This window comes from Cervus elaphus, chromosome 7 (genome assembly GCF_910594005.1).
Source record: "Cervus elaphus chromosome 7, mCerEla1.1, whole genome shotgun sequence".
NCBI lineage: Eukaryota > Metazoa > Chordata > Mammalia > Artiodactyla > Cervidae > Cervus > Cervus elaphus.
The window spans coordinates 17968809-17983878 of NC_057821.1; the positions used below are offsets into that span (position 1 = coordinate 17968809).

The 15070-nt window shown below is 43.7% G+C and overlaps 1 protein-coding gene and 1 pseudogene across 4 annotated transcripts in view; one reads left to right on the top strand and one right to left on the bottom strand.

The window, feature by feature from the left end:
* Positions 1–4925, bottom strand: part of ZNF318 (zinc finger protein 318) — a 28580-nt gene extending 23655 nt beyond the window's left edge. For 2 of the 4 annotated variants that reach the window (XM_043907531.1, XM_043907530.1), the window contains exons 1-2: positions 4223–4921; positions 1487–1638 (exon numbers count right to left, since the gene is read on the bottom strand). In XM_043907531.1, the coding sequence (XP_043763466.1) occupies positions 1487–1638; positions 4223–4678 (608 nt within the window). In that variant the 5' untranslated portion in view covers positions 4679–4921. Of the gene's footprint in view, positions 1–1486; positions 1639–4222 lie in introns of all 4 variants that reach the window. The other 2 variants (XM_043907532.1, XM_043907533.1) reach the window with 1 other exon arrangement.
* LOC122696783 lies at positions 4677–13737 on the top strand (annotated as a pseudogene).
* Positions 13738–15070: the final 1333 nt, after the last annotated feature.

Consider the following 15070-nt stretch of genomic DNA (forward strand, 5'->3'; position numbering starts at 1 on the left):
TAAGGAAGGAAGAGAATCACATCATGCACCACCTACTCAGACTGCCTACTCAATCATCTCCCAAAATAGAAGCAGCCAGAAGGGCATGGGCTGTTGCCTCAATTAAGTGATATAGTCACATACCTTGAAGCTCTATCTTCAGAAGCTTCAGTGTTATATGACTGTCCTGCCTTGCTTCACTGCATTGAATAGTCACTGAAGCTTTGAAGTAAATATTACCAAAGGGCAGCACTGGTCCTCACACTTCCTGCCCAGCTGTCCCCCACCTGCCTGCCTATATTCTGTGCACTACTTCGCAGAGAGTCACAGTTTAAAAGAACATTATATTGATTTACTGCTACTGCTAAACATTTGTGAAAACTTCCAATATACTTGGCAGAGACCATTAACAGACATGGTTCTCAGCTCTCAGAAAGAGTGCTTTCCCTGCACTCCCATTCTAAGTCTTTTACTTCTGCAAGGTGAAAAACATGTAATGTGATTATTTACTTCCCATATATACCTAAGTTTCTAGTACCTGAAATCTATATTTAACACCCTATAGAGTATATTTGCCCTTCCTTAGACCTCAGTGGTTGTAAAGTAATAACTGAAATTAAACATTTTTAAAGATCTCTAACTTTCTATTAATGCCTATGTATGTGTGTGCCTGTATACAATAAATATGAATTTATCGAAACCTTTTCTGAATCTATATATATTTCAGCCTGGACAAGCTGAAAAATAACACCATTTAAAAAAAGATTTCTAAGGACTTCCCTGGTGGTTCAGAGGTTAAGAATCTGCCAGTCAATGCAGGGGACACAGGTCTGATCCCTGGTCCTGGAGATTCCATATGCTATGGGACAACTAAGCCAGTGTACCCCAACTACTGTGTCCAAGCTCTAGAGCCTGTGCTGTGCTACAAGGAAGCCACTGTAGTGAGAAGCCCGTGGGTTGCAACTAGAGTAGTCCCCACTCAAAGGAACTAGAGAAAGCTCAACTGCAGCAATGAAGACCCAGTGCAGCCATAAATAAGTAGATTTCCTAGATATCCTATTTTGTTCAGAACTTTCCTTTGCAGAAGGAACCCCCTAGTTCCACTATTTTAGAATCTGTATCATCTCAACTGTTTTTAATTTGGGGGACTGTTTATATTCCCTCAACTTCCCCCTTTCCAGTTGGGGCCAGGATGACCTTTTTTTTTGGCCAGGCTGCACTCAGGATCGGAGTTCCCTGGCCAGGGATCAAACCCATGCCTCCTACAGTGGAAGCAGAGTCTTAACCACTGGGCCACTAGGGAAGTCTTAGATCTTTTAAAGTCTTTTTTTCTGCATAATTGTTTCAGCAACAGAGTCCACCCCACTCTTTCCAATGTTATACTTTCTACTGGACATAGGGCATAAACTTCAGTACCGGTACCACCCTTTCAAATACATCATTCGAAAAACAGCAACATTTCTACCTTCAAGTACTTGTATGGTGCCCTGCCTCAGATGAAGCCTACCTATCTGCATCCTCCAGATTTTCCACTGGTGACCCCAGTCGATCACTAAGCCGCCTCCGTTCTGGTATGCCGACACAGAAGTGGTCATTGCCAACAGTGATCCGTAAGCTCTGTTCCAAAGAAGAGTCAGATCGCAGACCAGGAGAGCGTCTCTACAAAAGTAAAAGATAGTAATAGTCAAAAGGGTCAAGACATTCCTACACTCAAAACTGTTCTCCTTCCTAAAACTATGGTCCTACAGGGTGAGAAATGATTATGGTAAGATACTACTCCAAAAATAAAGGACTTAAAAAAAAATAATCAAGGACTTCACTGGTGGTCTAGTGGCCTGGGTTCCATTTCTGGTTGGGGAACTACATCCCACATGCCACAATTAAAGTATTCCCATGCTCCAACTAAGACCTTGTGCAGCCAAATAAACATATATATATGTTTATATATATGTTTATATATATATATATAATTTATATATATATATATATAATTTTTTAATTATCATTTTCTTAGATGAAAGTCCATACTTCCAATCCTCCCAAATTCTTTAATTTCCTGGCACCAGGCATGGAGTCAGAGGAGTGAATTAAGTCTGCTACCAGAATCTTTATATTTCCAATAAAGGAGACAAGCCAAACAGGTTAAAAAATATATATATTTCTGACAGCACTGTGAAGTGTTATAAAGCCATTAAAACATGATGACATGAAAGATTGGGGAAAAGGAGCTACTTCAGATAAGATGGTTAGAGAAGGCTTTCTGAGCTGATACCATTTAATCTGGAGCCTGAATGATGAGATGTCAGTCTTGCCAAGAACAGATGGAAGATGTTTCAGGCAAAAAGAGCATGCTTTGCAATGAGCTTAGCATGTTTGGGAGAACAGAAAGGTGGCCAGCGTGACTGTAGCGAAGTGACACAAAACAGGCAGAAGCCACAGTTAGGAAATTTGGATTTTTATTCTTAGTTTAACAAGCCACAGAAGGGGTTCAAGCAGGGGAGTGACATAGCTACATACTTCCTCTAGATGCTCACTCTGTTCACATCCTCATCTTCTTCAGGTCTTTATTAAGAAATCACATTCCCAGAAGGCCTTCTCTGGCTACCTTACCAAAAATTGTAACTCCTTTCTGTTTTTTCTCGTAGCACTTAATCCTATTTAACATGCCAAGACATTTTACTTCTCTTATTATCCAACTCCCCCTGTCAGAACATAAGCTCAACTAGGGCAGGGTTTTTGACTGGTTTGTTCATTACTTTATTCCCAGTGTGCAGAACAGCACGGTAAGCGTTCAATAAATATCTCTCAAATACATAAAATGGAGGTCTTTAAAAATCATTTTGATTTCTAGGTATAGAAAAAACTGGATGGTAACAAAAGTGGAGTGTAATGGAGCCTAATGCGATAAACTGAGCAAGAGATAATAAAGTTTAGGTAAGAATGATGGCAGGAGGACAACAGTTTGGAGGATGTATTTTGGAGGGAGAGCTGATAGTTTAGATAGATGAAGTTATCCTTACAGACTGGGAGAAGGGAGATGATCACTGTTTCTGGCTGAGCAACGAGTGATGTCATTTACTGAGACAAAAGACTGGAGCAAATAGGTTGTGTATTGGAGAAGAAAGGGGAAGTTATGGAAACTCATCGTTTTTTGTTTTCCTTACTTTCTCTGTAGTGATTAACATTCAGACTATCATACTCAACTATGAAAATCTTAAAATCTTAATAAGTCAGTTCACCTATGACCAAGAGTACCCAGATACTGTTAAGAGATCCACTAAATAAAACAGAAACTTTGTCACTTTTTTTTTTAAAGGATTGGTTAACTAATAATAAAAACAAACACCAAAACACCAGATCCTGCCCAGAGGCTCTACTAACGGAGAGATGCGTGAAAAGTCAGTATTACCTCTAAACTAACCTTTTTAACCTCATGCTCTGTCCCTTCAGCAGGGAAACATAACAGTTAAATTCAGGGTATTGGGAACCAGGCAAAGAACTGAATCACACTCCACCACTTGTTACGGGCATCGCCTTGATTAAGTTTCTTAAACCTCTTTCCTCCGCTGTTAGATAAGCAGTAACTCTCCCCCCCAAAAAGGTTGTGAATGTTCACAGAGAACGTGTAAAGTGAAGGGCTGAGCATCATTCCCGCCACACAACTAGGTTAAGTGGCAGCAGCTATTACAACGACTGTGGATACCCACACTTCGATTTCGGAGAAGCAGCTCCAACACAGAGACCTAACAGTTTACATTCTCTCGGTGTCTACCCTGAGAACTGTTTAAACCACCCTAAGTCGCCACAAAGACATTTCACCCTTTTCCAGATCCAGGGCGCAGCTCAGTTCTAGGGGGACACACACAAAACCACCCAACTCTAAGGACACCACTACTGAAAAAGTACCAGGCACACGGCGTGGAGGAGCTTCCCCTCGCCCGGCAAACTTTTTCACACCTCACACAGAGGGAGAGAACCAGCCTATTCCCAGGAAACGCAGCACGGCGTCCCGAGCCGGCGCCCGGGCGCGTCCCGAATCCGTTATTGTGCAAATGAAGTTCCCGGGACTGACAGGGAACCTCCTGGCTCGGGTGTCGCTGAGGGGGGCCATGGGGATGAACGGCTTCCATGTGGGGACCCCGGCCTGGAGGCCTCGGGTCGTGCGGGCGGCGAGGGTTTCTGAAAGCGGGAATCCCGGGCGAGGGGGCTGGAGCATAGAGTCCGGGTGGAGGGGTGGGATTACCCGGCTGCCGCTGTCGCCTGGATGGTCTCCGCGGCCGTCCCTGGCGAAGTCGGCGCGGGACTCCCCCCGGCTGCTCCCTCGGAAGCCGGCCGAGCCCGGCGGGAAGAGTCGTCTGCCCCGCGGCGGCGACGGGGAGCCGCGGCGGGCCCGCGGCGGGGACGGGGAGCCGCGGCGACCCCGCTGCGGGGATGGCGAGGCCCGGCGGCCGCGGAGCGGAGACGGGGATCCGCGGCGACCCCGCGGAGGGGACGGAGAGGCCCGGCGGCCGCGGTGCCCTGACGGAGAGCGGGGCCGGCGAGCCGGGGTCCGCGACGAGGAGGAGCAGGAGGACGGCGGTGAGGTGCGGCGAGCCGGGCCTGAGGAGGAGCCAGAGCTGCGGCCGGTGCGCGGGTCGCCCCCGCCGCTCTCTTTAGGCCGGTGTGAAGAGACGGAGGAGCGGGCGCCGCTGCGGTACATGGTCCTGGCAGCCGCGGCCACGGCGGCAGCGCCGACCTGGGGGCGCCCCGGACGCGGGCCCCCAGCGCGCCGCCGCAGCTGCAACCCCGGCCGCCACGGCCGCCGTGCGCCGCCCCCGCAGCCGGAGCAGCCCCCTCCCCTCAGCCCCACGCCGCCCCTGGGGCCCGGTCGAGCGCGCCCCCGCGGCCGCGACTGGCGGTTGGAGGGCACGAGCACGGGCCCGACACACCCCCCCGCCCTCCGGGGCTCCCCGTTCCTCCACTCAGGGAGCGGCCAAGGGAGCCAGAAGTGGGGAGGAGCACGAAGGGCGGTGCGAGGCTGGGCGAGGGGAGGGGAGAAGAAGCGCGCGACCTGCGCTCCTCACGCTCCGCCTCCAAGCCGGCAAGATGGCGGCCGCTGAGCCGCCCACTTCCCCTCCTCCGGCGAACACGTGACCCCAAGGGCTCTGCCTGGGGTGGGCCGAGCGGAAGGGAACGGATTAGCGGGAGCGGAGTTGGCTCTTCCGGGGATGCTCGCGTCTTCGGGACGCTGGTGGCTTCGAGGGGGCGGGAGCGTCTTTACCTTTCCCCTACCCGCAACCCTGTTAATTTACGTGGGGACAAGACATGGTTGTAAGTGATGGGAATATTAAAAACCTGCAAGGCGTTATGTGGGAGATTACGCACCTCGGCAAGAACGACCGACGAAGTCCTGGCTCCCATAGAAGCCACACCACGGCCAACAATTTACTTTCTAGTTTGCCTCTTTTGTAGAAGTTGAAATTGAGGATGGGAAGTGCGGAATGGGGGCGATTCGGGGGCGAGAATCAAACCCAAAGCAGGCATCCGAGTAAAATTGTCGCTGTCTCAATCAGAACACTTATTGTGAACGTAGCTCACCGCTAGGGGTCCACATCGTGACAGCTAGGAGGCCTGGAGAGATTTTGGAAGCGATTTGGAATCCTCCAGTCTGCGACCAAAATTTTCCTGGACACTTGGGTGCAGTGGTAGTCCCTGTATACTAAGTACAGGGACTCAGGGTCCTGCATACATACTAAGTACAAAAGTTAAAAAAAAATAAGAAAAACAATGGTCAAAACGTGAAAAAAAAAATGACGCTAAATTGAACTCTTCAAAATAAAGTACTAATGGCTTGAAAGTTTTTCTCTATTAACTAGAAACACAAAGCCTGAAATTAGTATGAAAAACAGGTTTCTGTTTGCAAAGAAGAGACAAGACAAAAAATTACCTTAAAAAGATTTCCATGTTCTTTTCTTTTCTTTTTTTGATAGAGCTGTGGGGCTTGTGGGATTTTAGTTTCCTGACCAGGGATTGAAGCCTGGCCTGGCAGTGAAAGCGCTAAACCCTAACCACTGGACTGCAAGAGCATTCCCTAAGATTCCCATTTTCTAGTTTATATTTTTCATATTAAATTTAGAGTTTGTCCAATTTCACATGTTTGTATAATGACATTTACTTACCTCATAGCTCAGTAAAATTAAAATAAATTTTTACTAATTGATCTCTCTCACACCCATCTTTCTTCACTTAACATTGCTTGCTCCCTATAGGCATTTGAATTTCCAGTTGCTCACTTTGGATTTTCTGGCCTAAGGAGGCCTTCATCATGTCAAGATTCTTAGTATATTCTCCCATATTTTTTAACACTTTAACGATTTTGTGTCCCATATTCAGTTTACATGGAATCTTTTATATGAATCCTTGCATAGTCTGTTAAATTAAATCTCAGATTATTTTTCACAGATAGCCAATTTTGTTTGAAATATGAGTTGGGATTATCTGTATAGTGGGAAGTCATCATGAGGGAATGAGTTATCAGCTAATGAATGAACGCTGTCAAATGCCAGTTATCCAGATCTCAACCCAGTTCTGTTGTTTTAACTGTGTAATGTGACAGTACAGAGCTTTCTTTAATGTGATTTCTCTGTGAAAAGAAAACTACCAGGATTGATGGTAGTAAAAGAAGTGACAGTAAAACAATCTGAGAAAGTGATGGCTTTTATGCAGAAAATGAGTTATGTACAAGGTTTCTGAGCAGTCTAAAAACATGTTTCATAACATGTGCGACAGAGACTTGCAATCGAAGATTTAGATACACTAGCTCAGCAGGTAAAAGTCCTATCAAAGAAGGGTGACAGCCTCTGTAAGTGAGGCTGCCATGTAAAATTCCTGGAAATCTGTGAGTGGTAAACAACCTGCCAATGCAGGAGATGCTGGAAACGCTGGTTCGATCCTTGGGTTGGGAAGATCCCCTGGAGGAGGAAATGGCAACCCACTCCAGTATATTCTTGCCCTATAGTTCATTGGGTTCCAAACAGTCGGATGCAACTGGGTGACTGAACACTCGTGCACCATATCTGGGGCTCCTCTCATGCTTAGCACCAAAAAAAGAATGCTTCCTTCCCCATTTCAAAAAGGGGAGTGTTATGACTATTTCTAGTCACTGCAGCTGTGAATGCAAGCACCTTGTATGACCTCTGGGCAATCAGGAAAAAGTAGTTATAAAATGCTCTTTTCTTTCCTTGCTGTGGAACTGAAGAAGCTACATGCTCCAGAAGGTACAGCCTGTCAGCCTGGGTCCTAAGTGACTATGTGGAGCAGAGTGCTAATTAAAACTCTGCCAGAGGTGTACACTCGGTCTTTATTATTCTGTGTATGAATTTTGGTTACCCATTGCTTTTGGTGTTATCTAAGCAAATTGGAAATAGTGGCTGACTTTATTTTTCTGGGCTCCAAAATCACTGCAGATGGCAATTGCAGCCTTGAAATTAGAAGATGCTTACTTCTTGGAAGGAGAGTTATGACCAACCTAGACAGCATATTAAAAAGCTGAGACATTACTTTGTCCACAAAGGTCCATCTAGTCAAGGCTATGGCTTTTCCAGTAGTCATGTATGGATGTGAGAGTTGGACTATGAAGAAAGCTGAGCGCCAAAGAATTGATGCTTTTGAACTGTGGTGTTGGAGAAGACTCTTGAGAGTCCCTTGGACTGCAAGGAGGTCCAACCAGTCCATCCTAAAGCGAATCAGTCCTGGGTGTTCATTGGTAGGACTGACGTTGAAGCTGAAACTCCAATACTTTGGCCACCTGATGCGAAGAGCTGACTCATTTGAAAAGACCCTGATGCTGGGAAAGATTGAGGGAGGGAGGAGAAGGGGACGACAGAGGATGAGATGGTTGGATGGCATCACCAACTCAATGGACATGGGTTTGGGTAGACTCCGGCAGTTGGTGATGGACAGGGAGGCCTGGCGTGCTGCGGTTCATGGGGTCGCAGAGTCAGACATGAGTGAGTGACTGAACTGAACTGAACTGAACTGAAGCAAATATGAAGAAAATGTGAATAGGTGTTTATAGCTCATTGGAGTCCATATATGCTAAATCAGGGATAGTTACCCTGTATCAACTTTTCCTCTTCAATCCTTTTCTAATACTGAATAATTATTTTTATCAGGGGAGCTGGCCCCAGAGTATATAATTGGAAAACTCCCTTGCTTCCCCTTCACACCTGCCCTAAATATAATTCAACTCTCAACTTCATTTAAGCTAAAGGTTTGCCCCTCCTCTAGCTCTTGCCTGCTTCAGGTGTGAGTCTTGCTGTGATAAAGGAAGGTGTGCCAAGTTTCTCCACATCCTTACTCCTCAGAGTTTACTCCTCCTCTCTTGCTGGCCAGCTGCTGTTTCTGAACCCCTCCCCTAGGGTTTGGTATAAGAGGAGAAAAGGTTAGGGGAAAGGGCCATAGCTTTTTCCAATTGGGGCAGGATGCTGTTATCTTTGAAATTTGGTTCCCTGTGGCCTTGGAGGACTCAAGAAAGTTGGCTCTTTCTCTCTTGTGTGTGTCACCGTTATGGGCTTTTTTTACCTCTCTTACTGGGACCTAGGCAATGCCTCTCCCCTGATTAACTGCCTATGACTCCTCTCCCCCTGCCTCCAAGTTCATGGCCTGCTGCAGATTCTGTAAAATATACTCTTATGAAGTTCCTTTCCTCTCAGAGCATCCCTTGTGGGAAGGACCTTTTTAATGACTCCATGTTGTTTCCTTCTAGGTATACTTGTCCCACAGGACAACTCATGCATCTTTGCCCTACTGGCAAGGGCAGTGCAGCTCATTCTCCATGCAACCCACCTTACTCACCATCCCAGGAAAGCTGGTCAGCCAGCATTTTGCATATGGACTTCCTCAGGTGGGAGTTAGGACATGAGTCCCTGTGGACTTTCTAATTCCAGGAGATCTAAGTCAAACATTCTGCAAGGTGCTAATGGAGGTCTGTGTCTCACTTGGGGGTGTGTGTGTGTGTGTGTGTGTGTGTTAGTCGCTCAGTCATGTCCAACTCTTTGTGACCCCATGGACCACAGTGAAAGGTTGTTGCTGAACCACTCAAAGACGCTGGGATTCTTGGCCTCCGGAGGAGAAGAATTCAGTCCGGGGCCAGAGACGAGGCTTGATCGCTCAGAGCTTTTGTGTAATAAAGTTTTATTAAAGTATAAAGGAGATAGAGAAAGCTTCTGACATGAGCATCAGAAGGGGGCAGAAAGAGTACCCCCTTGCTAGTGTTAGCAATGGAATTATATGCTCTCTAATTAGTTATTACAGTGAATCAAAAGAATGTCTGGAGGTTGTAAAGACCTCACTAGACCTACTCCCATAATTTACACCTTAAAATGACAGGATTAGCCAGTAGGTTTTTTCCAGAGACTGTCCTCAGGCAGGATACATTATTGTTATATAATCCTAAGGAATGTAGAGAGACCAAAAATTTTGTCCTTTCTTCCTTCTTGAGAATCCCAGACCCCTCTCTCCTTGGGGACCCCTGGACTTCTTATCAATCTGCCTAGGAATTGACTCTCTCAATAGCCCGCTAGGCTTCTCTGTCCTTGGAATTCTCCAGGCAAGATTACTGGAGTGGGTAGCCATTCCCTTCTCCAAAGGATCTTCCTGACCCAGGAGTCATACCCAGGTCTCCCACACTATGGGCAGATTCTTCACGATCTGAGCCACCAGGGAAGCCCCCACTTGGCTTTAGGCAAAGGGGAAAACCCCCCTCTCCCTCCCCAGAATGGTGGGAGAGGGTATAGCTCACAGGGAATTCCCCAACACAATTCTCATTCTCTTATATTGATTCAATGTGGATAATTATTAATAGTAATGCTGGCAGACTGGTTCACAATCTTATCCCATCTTCCTTTGAAATGGATGGCAGAAGAGGTTGCCTGGCATTTATTGTGTTGCTTTCTGCCTTTGAGACTTTTGCTGAAACTCCAAAGACAACAGGGAGCATCTAACTAACATCCTGTCACAACTCCTGTCTGTCATCAGTTCAAGAAACTCTTATTAGGATTTCCCTGATGGTCCAGTGGTTAAGATTCTGCACTGCCAATGCAGGGGGGGCACAGTTTCGAGCCCTGCTTGGGAAACTAAGATCCACATGTTGCACGGCATGGCTGAAAAAAAAAAAAAAGAGAGAGAGAGAGAAACTTACTAGACAGATGAAAATGGCTTACAGCTTTTACACACACAGACACACACACACACACACACACACACACACACACACACACACACACACACACACACACACACACACACACCCTGTAGCAGACATATAGCAATGACAGACAAAACTTGAAAAGAGTGAAGAGATCTAAACTTTAAAACATTAACACCTCTGTGAATTTGCTGAAGCCACAGAGCCCCTGGGCTCTGAAATAAGTCTGGAATCAAGGGTAGCAGTCAGAGATTTATGCCTCCCAGGAGGTGAGGGATCTGGGACTGATTTTCAGCTTGAAGCCAAGGACACCCTTGCCCCTACAAGCAAGCTGAACAAAACTATTGTCAACCTTCTGCTTGGGGCTATAGCCTTATGGAAAGCTGTGTGCTGAGAGGGTGGGACAAAAATGTTGGCAGTCTTTAGATGAGAACTGAGCCTAGGCACTCTCTGTGAGTGGAGTGGCAATAGTGAGATACCCTACATATCAGTAATAATGAAACAGAGCAGGACCCATCGGTCTTTGACCCCCATGTCCTCTGCCTGCCTTTTGTCTGTGGAAAGACTTAGGCAAAGAGTGAGTTTAATCAGAGAAGTGAGAACATGCAGAAACAAAGGCAAACAGTCAAAGAAGACCAAATAATAATAATGTACTAACTGAGCATAGTTAAGGACCTTTAGTTCCTCCTCAAGGGCTCTAGATAATGCTCTGAGCCATATCTATATGGCTTATAGATGAGCTGTCTTATAGATACTAAAACAAAAACCACCACAATACTGTAAAGTAATTAGCCTCCAATTATAATTAATTAATTAATTAAAAAAACCAGGGGGGTGGAAGAAGCTAACTGCATGATAACTAGGCTGTACCCATGACATAAGCTGCTACAATTCCAAGAATTGGCTTCAAGAAATGGGAACAACTGGACCCTGGAACTGAAGATTAACTGTACCTAAAATAACCAAGATGATGCAGGTAAGACCACCGATGACCAATTTGAAGATGACTATCAGAGCTGACTGTACGTAGCCCCCTCTCCCTGTCTATAAAAGCTCTTACCCCCGGCTTGTGGGGGGGCGGGGGCGGTGGGAAGGGAACGGGGCAGTTTGTCTTTAGACAGACATCTGCCCTTGCCCCACAGTTGCTGGCGTCTGAAATAAAGCAAACTTTCCCTTCCACCAGGTTGGCCTGTTTATTGGTTTTTGAGCAGTGAGCAGCTAGACCCCACTTTTTGGTAATAATAGTAATTAGAAAGCATGGTATTCTGTTCAACATGGTGGATTCCATTCATGCCTTTGTCACTATTAAGTCCCTAGACCCCACTCAAGTGACTATAAAGGATTTTGTTTCTTTTTTAAGATATAATCTCATATGTGCAGTGTGGAAGTGTGAGAGATATTGCCCTGTGGGGTTGATTTTAGTCAATGGGAGACATATTATTAGAAATGTAAACTGCTCGCTAACACACAAATAATACAACTTTAGCTTCAAATTTCATAAGATACAGTTTTGTCTTCTCTGTTTCTTTAGCCCTTTTTATTGTCTAAATGACCATAAAGTGTATGAAAATGTGCTAAACAGTTATCGGAGAAGTGAGAAAAGATACAAAACAAATTTCTAAAATAATTAAAATTAAAATTTAAGGGGCATAGAGCCATGGGAACTATCATACAGGGTTGGTGGGCATGTAAGTTACTATTGCCACTTTGAAACATTGGCAATAATTTTTTCTTTCTTTTTTTTTGACCGTGCTGGGTCTTCATTGCTGCATGGGTTTTCTCTAGTGGTGAACGGGGACTACTCTCTAGTTGCGGTGCACAGGCTTTTCACTGTGATAGCTTTTCTTGTTGCAGAGCATGGGCTCTGGGCTCTCAGACTTCAGTAGTTGTGGCTCCTGGGCTCTAGAGCACAGGTTCAATAGCTGTGGCCCATGGGATCTGTGGCATGTGGGATCTTCTCGGATCAGGGATCAAACCTGTGTCTCCTGCATTGGCAGGTGGATTCTTTACCACTGAGCCACCAGAGAAGCCTGGCAATATTTTTTTAAAGTTGAACATATACAGTGTGATCTAGCATTTCCTAAGTATATACCCATGAGAAATATCCACATATGTGCATCAAAAAGATAAGAAAAAGTTCCAGAAGTGAATTGTGGTGATAGTTGTACAATATTGTGAATGTACTTAATGCCACTGGATTGTATATTTAAAAATAAGTAAAGGGGGAAATATTATGTATGTTTTACCACAATAAAAATGACACACAAAAATGTTCTCATGGCATTATTTATAGTAGTAAATATTTCAACTGTAGAATGAGTACTGTAGAATTTCAACTGTAGTAGATTCATACAATGGAATACCATATAGCAATGAAAAAGAAGACCATCACTAGATACAACTATATGGATTTCACAGATACAGTGTTGTACCAAAGAAAGCCACGCACACAAAAATACAAATTATATGATTTTATTTATACCAAGTTCAAAAAGTAAACAAAATTAATTATGGTGTCTGAAGTCAAGGTAATGGTTACATAAGAGGAGTTTCTGGAATCCTTTTCTATTTCTTGATTTAGATGTATTCATTTTGTGATAATTCATCAAGCTATATACTTAGGATTTTTGCACTTTTCTGTATTTTAGGGCGAGGGATAGACTGGTTGTTTGAGGCTGGTAGATGCAAACTGTTGTATTTAGAATGGATAAACAATAAGTCTTAATGTATAGCACAGGGAACTATATTCAGTATTCTGTGATAAACCATAATGGAAAAGAATATTAAAAATATATATATATTTTAAAAAAACTGGAATCTCTGGAGTCCATCTACCCTGATTCCTTCAGAGCTTGATTGTATGTTGATCCAACCCTCTTAACAACTGGTCTTCCAAAATACAAATGATATATTGATATCCTAATATATTCTCCTTTGGTAGTATTTCAGCTAAGTATTGGAAAAATCCAACCAGCCTCACCATTCCTGTGACATATAAGGCTGGAGAGAACATGAAACTGTCGTGCCTCCGCTCAAGTTTACATATAGGGAAAAGCACCCAGATGAAGCTCCCCTCTAGGAAATACTCTTCCAGAAAAACCTAGAAGGTAATAAAGTCTCAGACATTTTTAAAGTTACTAGCATTACAGGCAGAAGAAAGCCTTTCTATAGTATTATCTTTAGCAATAGCTGTGCAATAAAATTAAGTGAAATGGTAGGTCAAATAGGAACTTGAAGACAAGAAGAAGAGCAGAAACTGAAAAGCAATTATTTTATGGTACTCCTATTACTATTCAGAATTTCTTAAGTTGGAAGGCCAAGTTTGATACAGAACTCTTGGAAATTTTTTTTAATGAATGAAAGTAAAAGAAAAAGCAGGAAAAAGTAAATTAAGTGGGAAACAGCTGTTTGAAACAGATTGTAATCTTGCCACAGCTAATATCCAGTTCTTGGAGGATGCCGGATACAACGTGGAGGTAGATGAGTCACTGGCCCAGAAGTTAAATGACTTGGAGCCAGAGGATAAGGAGGATGATCCAGACTACAATCCTGCTGACCAGAGAGTGACTTGACCAACTAGTAAACTATCCTCATCTTAGAGAGGCTTGACTGCCGCAGCATCTGTGTCTATGCTGAGGGTGTGTATTGATTTTCTTTTCTTTTTTTCATAAGAAAAAATAATTTTCAGGAAAACAGTCTTCTATAGCTTTCATCACTGAGCTTAATAAACTGATCTTAAAATTTCAATCAATCAATAAAAATAATGAACTGCAGGTAATGACATGCATGCTTTTTAAAACTCTTAAGTTTTTAAGAGTGAAATGTGCTAATATCTGTCATTTCCTTCCAAGTGAATAAAAAATAAGACCCTTGAAATCAATAGAAGAAGGGATGAATAAATGCAAATTTGCATGATAAGGCAGACAAAGTAAAATCTTAACTGTAGAAATTAGGTGTTGAGTATTTGGGTATCACTGTACAATTCTTTCAACTTTTTTTTTTTTTCTTTCAACTTTTAAGTGTGAACATTTTCAGAATTAAGTAAAAGCTTCACCAGACTATGAGTCACTATATTGTACTTATATAATATTGTACATCAACTATACTTCAATAAATAATGAGTATAGAAACAACTCCTCCCCCCAAAACTTTATTAGATGCAGATAAGGTGATTTATAGAGAAAAATGTATAGTCCTAAATGTTTATATTACAAAAGAAATGTTTAAAAAATTGCTCAGCTAAGTTTCCAGGTAAAAAACTAAAGAAAAGAAAATCACAATAACCTTAAAGAAAGAGGAAGAGTGGCAGTAATAAAAATGAAGGCAGAAATTAATTGAATACAACAGAGATGGTAAAAAGACAAAAGAAGTTTCTTTAATCGTCTATACCACAATACAAAATAATAAGTTTAAAATTTTAAAAAAGACAAAGTTCTTTGAAATAAACTAACTAAACAAGCAAAACTAGCAGAATTGATTGGTCAAGAGAAAAAAGAGAGGGCAAGAAAAAAATCTTAAAAGAGAGGGATAAAAAAAAAATGGAAAGAGTCACTCAGTTCAGGCCAGTTCAGTCGCTCAGTCATGTCCAACTCCTTGCGACCCCATGGACTGTATAGCCTGCCAGGTTCCTCTCTGTCCTTGGGATTTACCAGGCAAAAATATGGGAGTGGGTAGCCATTCCCTTCTCCAGGGGATCCCCCACCCAGGGATTGAACCCCAGTTTCCTGCATTGCAGCCAGGTTCTTTATTGTCTGAGTCACCAGGGAAGATGGATAAGTTATAACCTGGCTATCACTAACCCTCCCAGTGCCTTTGTGAGAATTAGGGAAAGGTTTCACCTGTGGGGCTTCCCTGATTGCTCGCCTGCAATGCAGGGACCTGAGTTGGGAAGATCCCCTGGAGAAG